Source organism: Leptopilina heterotoma, unplaced genomic scaffold (assembly GCF_015476425.1).
Source record: "Leptopilina heterotoma isolate Lh14 unplaced genomic scaffold, ASM1547642v1 Lhet_68, whole genome shotgun sequence".
In the NCBI taxonomy this organism is placed as follows: Eukaryota; Metazoa; Arthropoda; class Insecta; order Hymenoptera; family Figitidae; genus Leptopilina; species Leptopilina heterotoma.
In genome coordinates, this window is record NW_025111157.1 from 4,276,593 (window position 1) to 4,296,869 (window position 20,277).

At 21.2% G+C, this 20,277-nt stretch overlaps 1 protein-coding gene across 6 annotated transcripts in view; it reads right to left on the bottom strand.

Moving 5' to 3' along the window:
- Nucleotides 1–7,159: 7,159 nt before the first annotated feature.
- LOC122510265 (F-box/LRR-repeat protein 20) overlaps nucleotides 7,160–20,277 on the bottom strand; it is a 295,503-nt gene continuing 282,385 nt past the window's right edge. For 5 of the 6 annotated variants that reach the window (XM_043624770.1, XM_043624771.1, XM_043624772.1 and 2 more), the window contains 8 exons: nucleotides 19,092–19,328; nucleotides 18,549–18,616; nucleotides 16,530–16,659; nucleotides 13,433–13,894; nucleotides 10,516–10,707; nucleotides 9,990–10,091; nucleotides 9,620–9,835; nucleotides 7,160–8,140 (listed from right to left, as the gene is read on the bottom strand). In XM_043624770.1, the coding sequence (XP_043480705.1) occupies nucleotides 8,033–8,140; nucleotides 9,620–9,835; nucleotides 9,990–10,091; nucleotides 10,516–10,707; nucleotides 13,433–13,894; nucleotides 16,530–16,659; nucleotides 18,549–18,616; nucleotides 19,092–19,112 (1,299 nt within the window). In that variant the 5' untranslated portion in view covers nucleotides 19,113–19,328 and the 3' untranslated portion in view covers nucleotides 7,160–8,032. The remainder of the gene's footprint in view (nucleotides 8,141–9,619; nucleotides 9,836–9,989; nucleotides 10,092–10,515; nucleotides 10,708–13,432; nucleotides 13,895–16,529; nucleotides 16,660–18,548; nucleotides 18,617–19,091; nucleotides 19,329–20,277) is intronic. The other variant, XM_043624769.1, reaches the window with a different exon arrangement.

Here is a 20,277-nt window from a genome sequence, read left to right on the forward strand (position 1 = left end):
GTCAAAACAAAACAGTATCACGACGCATGCGCTGTTGATCATTTTCATCGCGCGCAGATGTTTAAAACACTGGCGGGAACTTTTGAATTCGCTCTGAACAAAAATTCATGTTTGAAAAATTATTGTACTCAAATTATTATTACATTACATTATTAATTATTTAATTAGTATTAATATTATTATTTAATTAAATTAAATTTTTTCTATTGTATAAATAAATTTTGTTATTTTCTTTTCTTTTATTTTTTTTATTTTTTTTTCTATTTTATTTATTTTACTGTTTCTTTATTTTATTTATATTTAATATTTAATAATTTTTTCAGTAATAATAATAATAATAATAATAATAATAATAATAATAATAATAATAACAACAAATTTATAATAAAATATATAAATAAACATTTCCTTATTTATATTTTATTATTACTAATTTGTTATTTTTTAATTTGTTTTTTGCTTTCAATTTTTTTTTAAATTTTTTGTCTCTGGAATTTTTCAATTTCAATTTGATTTCTTTCAAACCTTTTACGAGACTTCAAAAATTTGAGATAAAGAAAATTTATTAATTTATTGTTAATAATAAATTAATATATTTAAATTTAGGATATATTTTATTATTTATTTATTTATATTTAGTTAAAGTTAGTAAATAAATTATTGAATTAAATAAAATATTATTATTAGAAACATTACATTATTTTTTATGAAATATTGCAAAAATAAATAGTCCTTGGTTGTCGTAAAAATCTATTATTCTTATTATTATTTTTATTAATTGTTACTATTATTATTATTTATTGTAAATATAATAATTAAAATTTATAATATAAATTTCTTAAATAACTAAAAAAAATAAATAAATATTGTTAAAAAATAAAAGAAAGTAAATAAATATTGTTAAAAAATAAATAAACAATAAATAAATATTGGCAAAAAGTACCAAAAAATAAATAAATATTGTTAAAAAATAAATAGACAATAAATAAATATTGTCAAAAAGTAAAAAAAAAAATTTTTAAATGTTGTTAAAATAAATAAAAGAAAATTAACAAAACATTGTCAAAAAATGAAAGGAAAAAAATTAATATTGTCAGAAAATACAAAAGAATAAATATTGTTAAAATGTAAATAAGCAATAAATAAAAATTGTCAAAAAGTAAAAATGAGAAATTCTTTAAATTTGTCTCGAATATATTTTTATTGTACATACATTGATGAAAATATATACATGGTAAACTGCAGCTTATCGAAGCAGCGAAATGTCGATCTATGTATGTAATCAGCTACAGTACCCGCAAAATGAATCTGTTTGATCGCCTTTTCAAAAGAAGCAGATTGAACTCAATTTATTATTATTTACTTAAGTAGGCCGACTTTTGTCTTTCAAAAAAAAAAAAAAAAAAAAAAAAAAAAATTTACAAAAAAAATAATAATAAAAAAATTGAATTACTAAATTACCTCTTTTTTGTAAAGTGATTGTGTATATGGTGTATGTGTGCTTTTTTATTACTCTCAGCCATTTTTTTAATGAACAGTGGTCTGAATTAATTTATACATTATATATAATTCCTTTCTCTGCAAGACTCTCGAATTGCGCTGACAAACAGATACAGAATACTTTCGCCGATTTATAATAATAATATATATATATATTTTTATATATTTATATATATTTTTGTTTAACGTTCGTACGTACCATCTTTTGCACAGCCAAACACTTGCTCGTTCATTCGAATTTTTTTTTGTGTTTTTTTTCATTTTTTTTTTTAAACGATTCTTTCACTCGATTTTTTTTCACAATAAAGAGCAGTGGTGATCAATTAATAATGACGGTGGTCGAAATCGTTAAATGACAGTCAGACGTAATGGATTAATTAAATATTATTGTTTATATTCTTATTTTCATCAATCATCACAATTTTTTTCTGGTTCTGTTTTGTTTCTTTTTTTTGTCTCTTATTTAAATTGAAATCTTGAACCTTTCACGAGTCTTCGTACATTTTTTGAAGTCAAAAAGAAAATGTTTTTCTTCCCAAAAAATTTTTTTTCTTTACAATTGCACTATTTATTACACTTCGACTATATTTCTAAGCGAGAGGGGTTTGTTTATCAAAAAAAGGAACAATTTTGAAATAGAAAACATTAGAAAAAAAACGACTTATGAAAATATTTCTTTTAGGTAGGGAAAAATTTTCTTTGAAAAAAAAAATTAAAATTTCCACACTCTCGATTTTCTTTTACAATCTTTTACAAAAAAGAAAATAAAAATTACAATCAGAATCCTATGCCCTTGAGTTTTTTCCGGAAAATATTGTTTCTTTTTTTTTTTTGTTTTTATTTGCAGAAAAATATAAGTTTCAATTTGTTTTTTTTGGGCACCTTTGAATTTCACAGAAAAAACTCTTTGATTCCTAGCACTTTTTTTTTCTTTCTTTATTTATTTTTTTATTTATTCCTGAGTTGGTGCGATAAATGAGTGCAATTGTAAAATAATCACATTTAAATCTCTTTCACCGTGAATCGAAAAACAAAATTTCGAGAGGTAAAAAATATATTTTGCTTTCTTTTTTTTGTATTATTTCTTTCATTTCTTTTTCCTACGAGAAATTTAGAAGAAACATTTGATTCGTTCTAGAACTGTTTCACGTCGTTTCCACCAAATTTTTGAATTATTTATTAGTTCAAAAATAGTAATTCTCTCGTTTGTGCCTTGAATCACAGTGAATTAGATGGAGAAGGTGAATTTAAAAATAAAAAATACATTTTGATATAAAATGAAATTTTCGGCGTTTATATACGAAAGTTGTCGCAAATATGACACTTTATTTGAAAATATTTCTCTTTTCTATATCAACTATTTTTTATAAATTTCATTAAAATCAATTTACTTAATTTTTATTGAATTCAAAAATTTTGTATGTATCGAATTCATAAATCAATTTTTGTTTTTGTCTTTGTAAAAATTTCTAACAAAAATAAACTCTTTGTGCCGTAAAAAATAGCGATTTTTCGAAAATTAAAGTATTTTTTTGCAAATAAAAATTAATTTCTAAACAAATTAAATATTAGAAAAATACTCTCGACAAATTTTTATCACTAAAAATATATACAGTTTTCTTTCTCAATTCTCTTTTAATAAATTGAAAACTTTGTAATTTGTAATTTAATATTTGTCAATTTTTTGTGTGCGATTTTTGTATTTTGCTTTTTTGCTAAAAATATTTAATAAATTTATTTTGCAAATGACAATAAATATAAAAATTTATTTGCTAAAATTGTAAGCTCTTTAAATATAGTTTGAAACAAAAGTTACAAAATATTTGCCTCTGAAATTTATTCCTCGAGTAGAAAAAAATATATTTACACGTTAGGCTCATGAATGCGACAACTTTCTTTTTAAAAAAAAAATTCACCCCTAATTGTTGCGTCTAGTTAAACCTACTGTGTTCTCGTTTATAGAGAGGGATGAATATATGCGGAGGAGGGGGGTATCAGTAACATTACGAAATGAGAGAAATAAATATGAAAAATAAAAATTTAAGAAAGTGGAAAAAAACGTAAAACCAAAAAAAAGAAAAACGAAAAAAATAGGAAAGAATAGAAAATAAAAAAAAGCAAAAAATTAATTTCAAATAATAGATAAACTAGTATTTAAATGAGAGGATATAAAATTAATAAAAAATTAAAAAGAAATACAAAATACTTCAAAGAGAAAAATAGAAAAAGAAAATAGAAAAATAGAAGAAAAAAATAATGAATGAAAGTAGAAAATTTACTGACATCAGAGGAGATTGCACGCAAATACCGGAAATCCTTGGCAATGTATAGGATTGGACCGATATAATTGTACATTAGTTTGAAAATTACACATATATATCTGACTTCGTACGACACTTTACAATGATCACATATTCCTCTAAGGACGACATGCAGCGTATAAAACATATCTTATCTATAATTTTTTTTTTATGAAGTGTTGTATATCTATTATATTTTATCCATCCGTTTATTTTTTTATGCCCTATAGTTATTAGAGTACGTACGCAGTACTCCCTTAAACGCTACCAAGGTTAGCAACCGATACTTTTTTTTTAATCAGAGACATTTAATTTAACCTAACGCATTACGATTACGCTGTGAGTTATCATTATTTTTATTATTATTATTATTTGCTCACTTTTGCGTTGGCTCGATTTTTCACTGTATTTGAATACATGATTTTTTTTTTTAGAGAGAGAATGAGATAATTTTTTTGTCACTTACTCTTTTTATTTTCATTGCAGCTAAAATAATTCATTTCAATTTATTTTATTTTTAATTAAAATACCAAACAATAATTTGGATTATAATTTTTAAATAAAATGTAAAATGGAAATTTTTCAAGTAGGTTAAAAATAATCATTAATAATTTCTTGGTTGAATTTAAATTTGAAAGATTTTTTATGATAATTATTTGAAATTAGGCACATTACACTCAAAATTTTCAAAAGAATTTTTAAAAATTTAATTTAACACTGAACAAAAATTATTTGATTCAAATAAACGATTTTATTATCAAATAAACATTTATTTGTATATCAAATAATTTTTATTTGATTCAAAAAAATGTTTATCTGTATCAAAAAATATTTATTTGTAATAAATAATATTTATTTGTATCAAAAAATATTTATTTGCATCAAAAAATTGATTCAAAAAAATGTTTTTTTTTTATAAAAAAAATATTTCTTTGCATCAAATAGTTTTTATTTATTTATTTATTTATTTGATTCAAAAAAATATTTATTTGTATATGAAATAAATTTTATTTGAACCAATAATTTCAGTATTTCAAGGAAATATCATTTAATTGATTTAAATAAATATTTTTGATACAAATGAAAATTATTTGAAAGAAATTGAATATTTATTTGATAATAATCAGTGATTTGAATGAAATAAATTTTATTTGAACTAATAATTTTAGTATTTCAAGGAAATACGATTTAATTGATTTAAACAAATATTTTTGATAAAATTGACAATTATTTGAGAAAAATAAATATTCATTCAATAATAATCAGTGATTTGAATAAAAAAAATTTTTTTCAGTTAACTGTCATTATAAACAAATGAAATTAAAATTTCTCTTTTTTATCCTTTGCAATGAACGAAGAATACAAAAAGTAAGCAACATAAAAATTCAAATTTTAAAACCTCCCCATTGAATACTCGTAGATTATTGAGTTTTTGTATAATTTTGTTGTTGAATTAAAACATTTTATGGTTCTGAATTGCTTGGTGTTGACTAACCAGAATAGAATTGTGTTAAATGGCATTTTTTTCTTCATTTTCGATTAATGAATTTCTTTTCGTAAAAAGAAGTCCTTATCATCTACGTTTACATTCATCTAAAGTACTTTTTCTTCAAATTCTTATTCATAGTTTAATACTCGTTCAAGAATTTACGAATTTTGTTTTTATACTAAGATTCTTCGAATATTTTGATAATTCATACAATTTTTTTCTTTTTTTTCAAACAAAATTGAGAAACAAAATCAAGTAAATTAATTTTTTCCATTGTGTTTTTTTTAATTTTATTAATTTAATTTTTTTATCTGTGTTTTCATATTATTAAATTTTGAAATTAATTTCTGTTTATTATTATCAATAAATTTTAATAATTATTCAACTCAAAAAAATGAACTATTTCTTTTTTCAAATTTCAAGTTTTTTTAAGTTTGTAAATATTTTTTAATTATTATGTAATAATTATTATATGACAAATATTATATAGTAATTATTCTATATAATATAATGATTATATGATAAATATTATAGAATAATTATATGAGAAAAAAATTAATTATGAACTAAATTTCAATTCAAGAATCTTCGTAATTGAAAAATTTTTCTTGACCAAAAATTTCGCATCGTGTGAATGCATTTAAAATTTATGTTGAAAAAATTTCCCTTTAACATATTTATGAAAATACGTTAACATTTAGAAAGCTTAAAAAATGTTAATTGTTTTACACGTTTATCGTAATTTTTTCTTTTTTTTCAGTAATTTTTCGAAATTTTTCCTATCGACATTTCGAGTATATTATATTGGTGGGCAATTTCAAATATTATTGCACGTAAAAAAAATATCATCTTCTCAAATTAGAGAATTCTGTTTCAGTTTTCAAAAGCCAAGCATTTCGCAGTCTTAATTCAACATTGTCATTTTTGTCGAGAATAAATATCTCTGCACTCGTCGACAATTTTGAAGAGCAATCAAAATGCTCCTTTAATCTTTTTCCTTCTTTCTCGAATTCTTTTTGAACAAATGTTCAAAAAAATTTAAAAATTTAAAAAAATTTAACTTAACGAAAGAAAATATTTTCTCGAAAATAATTTTCGTTTTGAGATCAAATTTTGAAAAGCGAATTGTTTTCTTTAGAATATTTCAAAAAATTTTAATTGAAGAAAAATTATTTTTGGAAAATAAATTTTGTTGGTTTAAAAATTGAAAGTCTTCTATCAATGAAGATGAATAATTAATTAATTTAAAATTAACACGACAATAATTAATTTACTAGTTATTTTTAACAATTATTGTCATGTTTCGATTAATTAAAGTACTTAATTAATAAATAATAAAATAATTAACAGTACAAAATATTGTCGCTAGTAAAATATTAATAAAAAAATTATCAATAAAATTAATAAAATTAATTTTAATGAATTAATTATTAATTACTATTAATCAATAATTTATTACATTAATTATTAATTATTATTAATTAATAATTGATTTCCTTAATTAATAATGAATTACATTAATTCACTACTAAATTTATTATTGTTTTTCTAACAAATAAAAATTAAAAATTTCCAATAGTAGCAAATATTTAATATTTCTACTCTTCGAATAATTCAAAAAACGAATTAACAGAGAATTAAAAAAACAAAAAAAGATAAAACGAGATTTTGACAGTTACTCTTCAAAATGAAAGTAATCTTACAATTTTCTATTGATGATACAAGAAATGATTGTTGAAATCCTCGTTGGATTTGGAATTATAAACGAAAATCTCATCGTCTTATCTTGTTTTTCACTTTTTCATTTTTCTTACATATGCGTATCTATGTAGTCTTAAGGAATAAAATATCAACAATTTGTTTTTGCTGATAAAGTCAATCGAGTTAACGCTTTGATTCGTTTGTCAGTCTGAACTCTCCAAAGTCCGTATTTTTTTATTTTTTTTTTTTTTTATTTTCTTTTAGTCGTGAAATTAGTCCGGACATTAGAAGGAGACGCTATAGCGTTTAATGGGACATTTTAAAAATCCAGTCCAGGATAGAACAAATCGACTATCCTCTGATTAATAAAGATCAAAAAATACTAAAATGCATTTTAACGAAACCACCAGTAGCAGATAGAAAGTAGAATGTACTTGACAGATTACAAAAATTTTTTTATCGTAATACTGTAAAAATACATTATTTGTCTTTCTTTCCTTTTTCTTTGCTATAATAAAATTAAGACAAAAAAAAAACATTTTATGAAATTGTGCGACGAGAGACGTTCGTAATAATCGCCACGTTATTAAAGTATTAAAGTATTAATTAATTAATTAATTATTTAATTAATTCAATTAATATTAATTAAAATAATTAATATTAATTTTAGTATTAATATTATTAATGATAATAATAAAAAAAAATAGCTACAAATTGTGGCGATGGTGAGAAGACGTCCTCGATGGTGTTTTTTTTTCTCTTGATTTATCTTAAACGATGACTGTATGTTGTGTATACTCGTTGCACAAAATTCGCAGTTATAGCAATAGATGATTCTTTGACAAATATATCTGCAATCACTATTTAGGGAGGCAGTGAGCAAAATATGTCTCGTATTGTTTGACAAAATTTTGCACGTTTTCTGCGACTTGCAATCCAACGACGATTGCGGAACCGTGGCTTCCTTTTTTTTCCCCTTGTCATTCAGGACAAATGTGTGTTTCAACTACAATTCAATTTCATTTTTTCTTTTTAAAGGAAATCACAGAATAACGCAACAGCGACAATATCGTTGCCGTGAGGCGCCAGCACTCGGAGGCGGTGTCACTGGAGCAAAATACGCGTGGACTTTGATGTTTGGTAGGTGGGTCTAAAACAAAAAAATTAATTTACAATTCTTTTATATTCCATGCTTTGTACTCGTATAATAAAAACTTACTAATTTACTACTTTTTTACGATTTACTATTTGGATACTTTCTTTTAGATTTATGTGACACTAAAATCTACTTTTTTTCTATGTTTCAGAATATTTGTACTACTTTAATTTCGCTAATAGCTGGAATAAAGAAATTATTCACAAAAATTTTGATAAAATTCTTAAAAGCAATTCAACAAACTTTAATAAAATTATTTCAAACGATTCAATTATTTTCAAAATATTTTCGAAGTTTAGTTATTTTCAATATCTACTTTTTTAATAAAAAAAATTCCCAAAAGAATTCAATTATTTAAAACAAATGTTTATAAAATTTATTGCAAGCATTCAATTATTTTCCTAATTAATAAAATTTGCCCAGGAATTCAATTATTTTGAAACACAATTTTCACGAAATTTTTCGAAAAAAATTAATTATTTAAAAAGATTTTTAATAAAATTCTTCAAATCGATTCAATTATTTTCAAAAAAATGAATAAAAAAATTCTATGAAATAATTCTTCGAAAGAATTGAATTATTTTCACAAATTTTAATAAAATTCTTCTTAAGAATTGAATTATCTTCATAAATAATAAATTTCTTCGTAGAAATTCAATTATTTTAAAAAATTTTTTAAATATACTCGTCAAAAATTCAATTATCTTTATAATTAGCAAATTTCTTTGGAGGAATTTAATTATTTTCTGAAAAATTTAAATACAATCTTCAAAACAATTGAATTATTTTTAATTAAATAGTAAAATTCTTTCCAACAATTTAATTATTTTCCATAGAATTTTAATAAAACGAAAGGAATCAATTATTATTTTAAAATACTTCTAAAGAATTCAATTATTTTCTGAAATTTTAACAAATCGTTTGAAACAATTCAATTATTTTTATAAATAGAGAGCAAAATTCTTCGCAAGAATTCAATTATTTTTAAAAATTTTAATAAAACTCTTTGAAACAAATTATTGGCATAAGTTATAGAATTCATTGGAGGAATTCAATTATTCTTAATACAATTTTAATTAAATTTCTTAATAGAATTTTCAATTATTCTTAAAAATATTAATAAGATTCTTTGCAAGCATTCAATTATTTTCATAAATAATAAAATTTTCCTAGGAATTCAAATATTATAAAACACATTATTTAAACTTAAAATACATTTTGAACATTTATTTAAATTTGAAAGAAATTTAATCAAAAAGAGATAAAATTAATTTTGAAAGCAAATCAAATCTGCCAGAAATTGATTTAATTTCGAAACAGATTAAACTAAATTTTTCAATAAATTAAAATTAAATTTGCCAAAAATTAAAATAAATTTGAACTCTGTGAAGAAATTTAGCAAAAAAAACAAAAAAAAAGAATAAATAAAGAGAGAGCACTTAAAATCAGAATGAAAAATGGGTGCAAATGTACCCTGAGTCTGCGTATGCCATTTCTAGTGATTAATTGGCAGTCATAAAGCTCTATACGTTCCAGATTGTGACAAGCTTGTAAAAGATGATCTAGGCTAGCATCTGTGATTAGTGGACAGTTATCCAATTCTAAGACGGCGAGATGTTCCGCAGCACAAGGTGATAGAGCCAATTGCCGAATTCCCTCGTCAGTTATTAGCTCACAATGCGATAAACTCTGTAATCAGAATAAATAAAAATTCTTTTATTATTTCTATATTAAAAATAAAGAAAAACGTATTTCTTTTTTTTTCAGGGAAAGAATATAAAATATGAAAAATATAAATAAAAAATATTGTTTTCAATTAAAAAAAAATTTATTTTCAATTTACCAATTTCTCCAGCCTTGGACAACCCATTGCCAAGTGAATAAGTGTTGTGTCCGTAATAAGGGTGCATTCTTCTAAATCCATCTTTTCTAATAACCTGCAGTTCTGTTAAATGACGCAAACAATTTTTATATTAGAATAATTTATTTCGAATTATTTATTACATTTTTCACTTTACTCAACTTTTTCAATTGCGAAAATAATTTCAATTGGGAAATCACAATTTTTATTCTCCTAATCTTTATACTAAAGTAATTTCAATTAGAAAAATTCAATTTTATTACTATTTGGAAAAATACAAAAATTCAATTAGGAAAAATTTTAGTATAAAAATTAGAAAACTTAGATTTCATTACTATTTGGAAAATTAGATTTAATTTTCAATTAAGAAAATTAGATTTAATTACAATTAGGAAAATTAGTTTCAATTACTATTAAAAAAATTAAATTAAGAACAATTTAATAAAAAAAATTTCCAGATTTGTCCTGAAATGAAAAAAAAATAGCTAAAATCATTTTAAATACGTACTCTGGCAAGTGCTTGGAATCCTGCATCAGTAAAATGATTGCAAGCGACACATTCCAAGACACTGAGAAGAGGACAGTGTTGTGCCAATGTGACTAAGGATGCATCTGTTAGATTTGTACAGTTTGAAATACAAACGTAATGCAAACGAGGACATCGCTCACTTAATTCCCTTACAGCGTCGTCAGTTATATTCTATTGAAACAAAGCAATTATTCAAATCTTTCATCACATGCAAATTTTCACTTCAAAAAAAAAGAGAAATCAATAACAAAATCTCTTGCGGGTGAAATTGAAATTTTTCAGAATCAAATCAAAAAGAAAAAAAATCGACTGATTTCAAAAAGGGAGAATTTTCATTTAATTGAAAAATAAAAATTTAGTTTTTGAAATGCGTTTATTTGAAAAAACTAAAATTTTAATTCTGCATGAAAAATAATAGAGGAAAAAATTTTATTTTACTGCGATATTGGTTTGAAACTCTGGTAAATTGTTAATGAAATATAAAATAAAATAACAAATAAAAAATAAAATATAAAATAAAAAGTAAAATATAAAATAAAAAATAAAATGAATTTTAATAAAATATAGAATAAAATATAATAAAAAATATGAATAAAAGTAACAAAATTCTCAAATATTTACTTTTTTTCTACAAATAAATTTTGTAAATTGTGGGAATTAAATTTCTGACGTGTAACCGAAATTTTGAAATCTGTGTGATTTCGACAAATTTTAATTACCAAATAATTAATTTTCACTGTTAAATAATATTGTTGAAAGATTTTTATTCTAGGGAATTTTAAAGTATTTTTTGTGCAATTCTCAAGTGTCACAAAATCTTTTCAATAGAAAGAATTTTCCATCTCCTCTTTTTTCGAAAATAAATCTTATTTTTCAATTTTTACAAAAATCACCACTTTTTACATTTTTCTCTCATTTTTATTGGAAAGCTGAGATTTTTTCCAATAAAATATGTAAAAATGAAAGTGGGACAACAATATGCTTTCGAGAGAGTGAAAAAAAAATTTGTTGAACACTTTTTTCCATTTTATTTTTAAATTGTATATTTAAAATTGTATAAAAAATTGTTGTCCTATTTTCATTTTTACATAATTTATTATTGGAAAAACCTCATTTTTGTAATGAAAATGATTAAAAAAAATGAAAAACGATATTTATTTTTTTTATAAAAATTGAAAAATAAGATTTATTTTTGAAAAAAAGAAGAATTAAAAATTTTCTTTCTTGAAAAACGATTTTTTGTCATTGAAAATGAAAAATACTTTTAAATTCACTTTATTTGTAAAAAATACATTGAGAAAAAGAATAAAGTAGCCGATTACTTGTATATTATTAAATAAATATTTACTTGAATGAAACAATTTTTACTTTATTAATTAATAAATAATTTATTTAATTTATTTACTTAATTTTTTCATTCATTTTTATTTTAATTTTTAGTTTAAATAAATTGTATTTGGACCAATAACTTTATTATTTGAGTCAAATTATTTTTCTTAGTGTAATTAATTTAATATTTTTCTATTTGAATCAAATAAATTTTTTCAGTGTAATTAATTTATTAATAATTAACAATAATTAATTTTTGTCAAAGTTATACAAATTTCAATGTAACAATTTTTCTAAATATTTAATTTTTTCAATTTGATCGGTTCGCGTGTTTATTACTCAAAGTCCCTTTTATAAGAAATTAATTTATTTAAATTTGAATATGAACTAAAATTTAAATAGAAATTTAATTTTAAATAAAAATTTTAATAAACGGTAATAATAATATAATAATAAATAATAATTAAATTATCTTTAATTTTTGTAAATAAACATTTTCAATAAACGGAGTAAAACTAAACGAGAGTTTAAAAAAAATATTTTTTCAAAATCGAGATTTAAATTTAAAAAAATTATTCTTTCAAGGTGAATAAAGCAATAATTAATAAATAAGTGAATAAATGAGCTTTTTCTCAATAATAATTGAGATAAAAACTAATTTTTTTAAAATCGAGATTTAAGAATTAAAGAAAATTATTCTTACCAGGGAAATAAAATAATAAATAAGTAAATTAATTAACTTTTTCACAATAATTGATACAAAAGATATTTTCTTTCCAAATCGAGATTTAAAAATTTATTCTTTTCAGGGAAATAAAATAATAAAAAATAAATAATAAGTAAATAAATTAATTTTTTCACAATAATTGAGATAAAAAACATTTTTTTCAAAGTCGAGACTTAAGAATTAAAAAAATTATTTTTTTCAGGAGAATAAAATAATAAATTAATTTTTTCACAATAATTGATACAATTGATATTTTATTTCCAATCAAGATTTAAGAATTTAAAAAAATTATTCTGTTCAGGGGAATAAAATAATAAGTAAATAAATTAATTTTTCACAATAATCGAGATTAAAATGATTTTTTTTCCAAATCGAGATTTAAGAATTTAAAAAAATTATTCTGTTCAAGGGAATAAAATAATAAGTAAATAAATAAATTTTTTTCTCAATAATTGAGATAAAAAATAATTTTTTTTAATTCGAGATTTAAGAATTGAAATAAATTATTCTTTTCAGAAGAATAAAATAATAAATAAGTGAATAAATTAATTTTTTTACAATAATTGATACAATAGATATTTTCTTTCCAAATCGAGATTTAAAAATTTTTTAAAATTATTCTGTTCAAGGGAATAAAATAATAAGTAAATAAATTAATTTTGTCAGAATAATCGAGACAAAAAAAATTTTTTTTTTCAGTTCGAAATTAAAGAATTAAAAAAAAACATTATTTTCAGTCGAATAAAAGAATAAATAGTTGAAAAACAAAAAAAAGAACAAAAATTTTTTCCCAAATAATTAATGAGATAAAATTAGAGTAAAAATAAAAATGGAAAATACCCTGCACTCGTGAAGATTAATTGCCTCAAGATTGGGACAATAGCGAGCTAAACATTTGACTGCCCTGTCGGTGAGTTGTCGGCAGCCCTTGCTTAAAAAGCTACGTAATTCCGGGCAGCCTCTGGCAAGTGCCTCGACCCCATTATCGGTGAGCAATTCACACCATGATAAATTAATGTGTGTAAGAAGTGGACAACCTTTCGAGAGATCTTTTAATGAGATATCCGTTATCTCTGGACAAGAATCCAGATTCAGTCGTTGGAGCTTTGGACAATGACTACTAAGTGCTCCACATGTAGCGTCAGAGATCTTTTTACATTGGCTCAAATTTAATTCCTCAATATTAGGACACGATTGAGCTAATGTTCGCATGGAAAGATTTCCAATGCTTTGACACCCCCTTAAGGATAATTGCCGTAAGAATCCTCCACATCTTCTTGAAATATTTTCTATAACTGGTCCCTGTAAACATTTATTTGCAATTTTTCAAAAATCATTCTTTCCATCAATTCAAATTTCATTTATACTAATTAATAAAAAAAAAAAATTTATTCTATTTATTAATTATATCTCCTCTTCTTCCTCCTCTATTTTTTTCTATACTAAATACTAATTAATTATGTCCATTTATATTTAAATTAATTTAATTTAATCATTTTACAATAAATATCAATTTAATTACAATGATTAAATTATTGTAATAAAAAAAATTATTATTTAAATTACTTATTACTAATTACTATTACTAATTATTTAAATTATTTAAATTAATTATTTAAAATTATTATTTTGATTTTGTAATTTTCAATTTTTTTGCCTTCTTTTTTCATCTTATTTAATTTCTTATAATTAGCGAGATTAACGAGAAATTATCGAGAGAGATCAGAAAAATTTCACTCTATAGAAATTTACGTTCTGCCAAAATAAATAAAGAATCATTTGTCAATAAGAAATTATTATAATAAATTATTATAATTAATGTAAGTAATTAATTAGTCAAAAATATTAAATACTAGCAAATTTCCAATTCGACATTTTAAAAAATTCATTCATTAATTAATTTACTAATTAATTAATTCAGTTTTTGATTTTCAAAAATTTTAATAAAATTTTTCGCAAGCATTCAATTATTTTCCCAAATAATAACATTCTTCGGAAGAATTCAATTATTTTCAAACCAATTTTTATAAAATTTAATGTAAAGAATTCAATTATTTTCTAAAATTTAATATATTGTGAAGAATTAAAATAATTTTGCAAATAATAAAATTCTTCTCAAAGAATTAAATTATTTTCAACACAATTTAAATAAAATTCTAATAATAAAATTTTTAATTTCAATTATTAACAAACACGATTATTTTAAAAAGTTAAAGAATATTCTATACTTAATTCAATGATTTTAAAAAAATTTAATAAAATTGTTACTTGAAATTCAATTATCTTCATAAATAATAAATTTCTTCGTAGAAATTCAATTATTTTTCAAAAGGTAATAGAACTTCGCAGAAATTCAATTATTTTCAAAATTTTTTTTAAAATACTCGTCAAAAGTTCAATTATCTTTATAATTACCAAAATTCTTTGCAAGAATTCAATTATTTTCAAAAATTTTAATAAAATTGTTGACAAGAATTTAATTTTTTTCAGAAATAACAAAATTCTTGGCAGAATTTCAAAAAATTCAATTCAATTCTTCTGAAGAATTCAATTATTTTCATAAATAATAAATTTCTTCGGAGGAGTTCAATTATTTTCTAAAAATTTTAATACATTTTTGAAAATAATTGAATTATTATTTTTATAAATAATAAAATTCTTTGCAGGAATTCAATTATTTTCAATAGAATTTTAATAAAATTGCACAAAAGAATTCAATTATTTTTTAGAATTGTTCGAAAAAATTCAATTATTTTCTGAAATTTTAATAAATTCTTTAAAACCATTCAATTATTTTTAGAAATAAAGGTAACAAAACTCTTCGTAAAAATTAAACTATTTTTATTTTTATAAATAAAAAATAATTAAATTCTTTTCAGGAATTGAATTATTTTCAATGGAATTTTAATAAAATTTCTCGAAAGGATTCAATTATTTTTTAAAATTATTCTAAAGAATTCAATTAATTTCTGGAATTTTCATAAATCCTTTGGAAAAATTCAATTTTTTTTATAAAGAAAAATAACACAATTCTTCGTAAGAATTTAATTTTTTTTCGTAAATAATAAATTTCTTTTCAGGAATTGAATTATTTTTAAAATCATTTTAACAAAAAGGATTATTTTAAAATGTTAAACAAAATTTACTGTTTAATTCAATTATTTTCAAAATTTTCAAAATTTTCAATTCAAATTCCTTGAATGAATTAAATTATTAAAAAAAAAAATTATAATAAAATTTTGAGTAGAATTTATTTTCTAAATTTTTAATAGAATTCAATAATCAAATATTTTATTTTCAATTATTAATAAGCACGATTATTTTAAAAATTTGAATGAAATTCTTCATAAAATTTAATAACTTTCAAAATTTTCAATTAAAATTATTATATATAAAAACCTCCATTATTTAAGAAATATTCAAAAAAATCCTTCAAAAGAATTTCATTAAGATTATCAATAATTTAAATAAAATTTTGTGCAAGAATTCAATTATTTTCATAAATGATAACATTTTTCGAAGAAATTAAATTATTTTCAAATTTTTTAATGAAATCCTTCGCAACAATTCAATGATTTTTAATTTTAATAAATATTTATATATTTTTTTTTTTTTGGTAAAATAAAAATTCTGAAATAATTAAAAATAATTCTTCTTTCTAATTTCATTTTTATTTAATTTTTATTGACAAAAAACGTCAGAAAAAAAATTGACATATCTATCAGCAAACGTAAATTTCGATGGATTAAAATTTCACCGATTCGTTATTCCCTTAAATTTTTTTCGCACGAAAAAAAAAACTACTTTGAGGGGAAAATAAAATAGAAAATTGTCAATAATAATAAATAGAATTGTGCGCTAAACTGAGGAAAATGATTCATTTGATTATTCAATTATTGAAATAAATTTAGCTCAACCTACGAATGGCCTCAATTACCTCTACATCTCGTTGAAAGTCAAACAGATCAATCCTTTGCCAGTTAGATCCATCGAGAGCTAATACATTCCAGGCCTTGCTCACTTGGGCACATCGGCACAATGATACCACATCCAAATAGGACAAAATTCTGCAAAAATTCACAAAATTAATTATTATTATTATTTTATACTCTAATTCTCTCTCTCTCTCTCTCTCTCTCTCTTCTTAATTATTACTGCGATTAATAATTACCAATTCAAATAACTAAAAAAAAAATTTTTCTGTGAATTAATATTATTGTAAATAATAAATAATAAATGAATAAATAAATAAATTATTAATATTACTAATTATTAATATAATAAATATCATTACTAATAATAATATTAATAATATTAATTCACTGAAAAAAATTTATTTGATTCAATTAGCCGATTGCTTGACAATTTTCAATGAAATATTTACTTGAAGCAAATAATATTTATTGGAGTCAATTAAATGATCAGGGTTGCTACACTTTTACTCTTTTCAAATTCCCTGACTTTTCCAGGTTAAAAAACGGAATTTTTCCATATTTTTAAAACGAAAATTATTCCAAAACATCAATAATTTAATTTTAAATTAATATTTAATCATTATTTTCTTATAGAAATTATGATATTCAAAAATTTGAAATTCAATAACATATAAGAATATTATTATAAGTTGCTAAATTTCAAAAAGGTTTGAATATGAAATTTTTTATTCCTGTGAAAAAATAATAATGATTCAAAAATTATTTTCATTATTACGATTATTCATTTCTAGAATTTTCAACTACAATTCTTCTTTAAATCAATTTTTTAAAAAGTTTTTAATTTTAATATTTAAAAAAATTTAATTTTACGAAATTTTGATTATTATGACATTCTTCAATTAAATATATTACAAATAAGAAATTTCAAATAATTAAAAAAAAATTCCGTTAAACTTAATGAGAAAAATTAATTTTATAGAATTCTTAATTAAAAGTATGAAAAGTTCAAATTTTCAAAGATTTTAATTTGAGATTCATTTTTAAATCAATATTTATTAGAAAATTCCACGAGAATTCAATTATTTAACTGTAAAAATAAATATTTTATTAAACAATTGAATGTTTAAAAAGCATTTTATTATTTATGAATATAATATTGAATTCTAGTTAACGATTTTATTAGAATTTTATAAAATAATTGAATTTCGAAGAAGAAATTTATTGCTTTTAAAAATAATTTAATTGTTGTGATAAATATTGTTATTTATGAAAATAATTGTATTTTGCAAAGAATTTTATTAAAATGCCTCAAAATAATTGAATTTTAAGGAATAATTTTGTTATTAAATTTGATGAAAATTGTATATTAAAAATAATTAAAATTCAGCATTGAGTTTTCTTATTTATGAAAATAATTGAATCTCTGAAAAAATGGTATTATTTATGAAAATAATTAAATTTTTGAGAAGAATTTCATTGAAATTTTTGAAATTATGGGAAGAATTTTTTAATTTCTGAAGAAAATTAAATTCTTGCCAAGAATTTTATTAAAATTTTTGAAAATAATTGAATTTTTTCGAGAAATATCATTTAAATTTATTAAAAATTAAATTTTTGCGATGAATTGTACTATTTATGCAAATAATTGAATTCTTGGGAAGAATTTTTAAAAAAATTTTCAAAATAATTGAATCTTTTTGAAAAAGAATATTAAAATTTTATTGAAAATAATTGAAATTCAGCATTGAGTTTTATTATTTATGAAAATAATATTGAATCCCTGTAAAAAATGGTATTATTTATGAAAATAAAATTTATTTGATTTAAATAAATATTATTTGATTCAAGTAAATATTTAATTGATAATAGCCAAGTAATCGGTTATTTGAATCAAATAAATTTTTTTTCAGTGACATAATAATAATTATTATTATAATAAAATAATAAAATAATTATTTATGTTAAATATTAATTTTTATTCTAAAAAAATAATTAAAAAATAATAAATTAACAAATTTTACCTGAGAAGTAATTCCTTTGGCAGTTTTTTATTAATTTGGGCCTCGTCATCGTGAAAAACCCATGTCAGCTGAAAGAAAAGAAAAAATCTCTGTCAAACTATACAGTCATAATTCTAAACTATTATTTCTCATTTGCCTTTAAATTGATATCATAATAAAAATAATAATACGAGAAGAAAACGATAGACGGGAGAAAAAATTTTGCAATCCTTGCACAGAAAAAATAAGAACAACACACTGGAATCTCTATCCTGAGACCTAAAAAAAAAATTTCTTTTATTTTCACTGCGCAGGACGAAGGGAGGACCGCAAGTATATTTTCGAAAAATTATTTCCGATTATTATTTATCTCGATCGATAATTTTTTTTTTCCAACCATCGATAGAGGTTCCAGTGTAAAACGAATTGTTTACAATTTTTTTTCTCGAGACAACGAAACAAGAAGGACAAATTTTTTTTTTTTCATTTTTGGATAAAAAAATGAAAGTTGAAAAGAAAAACGACAGATTTTTTTTTTTTGATTTTTTTTTTGAGGAGACGAACCTGCATGTAAGACTGCTTCATAGTGGCAACTGGATTGTTGTGAGAATGCGATTGGGACGTATAATAATTGCCTTGATGATGATGGTGATGGTGGTGGTGATGATGAGGTTGATGATAATGATGATACGAAGGATGTTGCTGTCTCCACCATTGACCACCGGTACCGGATTCTTCGACCGGTTGTACCCCTTGACCGACTTGGCCCCCTCCGCCCACTCCTACTCGACTTACTTTTTTCTATAACACAGCCCAATTTTTTTTCTCTTAACAAAAAAATTTTTTTTTCTTTTTTCTTTTTTCTTTTCCTTGCACCAACAACATCTAAACTATAATTGCGATTAATCTTGATCTCGAGAGAGTCAGTCTCCTCTCTTTCTATTTTTTTTCCTTTTTGTCAATTGTCATTTTCTCTTATTTTTTTTTATTTATTTTCTATTATTTTCTTTTTATTTTATTCTTTTTCTTTCTCTTATTCGCAAGAAAAAATCATTCACTGAGACAATATTTTTATCTGTTTTAATTAATTTAATAATAATTTAAAAATAATAATTTTAAAAATAATTTAAATTTTATAATAATAATAAAAATCACAGTCTGTTCCCTTATATACAAAAATTTCTCTTTTTTTTATTTTCTCCTTTTTTATCCCTTAAATTATTTCCTAAAACACCTAAAAAAACATGCAAATTTTTCCCATTTTTTCTATTTTCTTCCCATCAATTAATAAAAATCCCTCAAAATCATGGACTTCTCCCCCTTTTTTTTCCTTTTTTTTTGTAAGAAAAATTTTTCTAACTTACAAAAAAGTGACAATTTTTATAAAGTAGAAAACTTTTTAGTTATGTTGACGAAAAAAATGTCTATTTCTTGCAAACTTTGGAAAAAAGACTTCAAAAAGAAGTCCTCAACTTCTCAACTCTCAAATGAAGCATAATTATTTATTTCTTCTTCAAATTTAATTTTTATTATAATAATTTTGCGTCACTATGAAAAAACCCGAATTACAAAAATTCGAAATGTAAAATTTCAGTTTTAGATTTTTATTGCAATCAGTAATTTAGGGAAATATTTTTCAGAAAAAATATTTTAATTTCATTCTAATAATTTTATTAAAAAATATTTCATTGAAAATATTTTCATAAATTACTGATTCATTCATTCGAAAGATGAAAAATTTTAGTTTTTT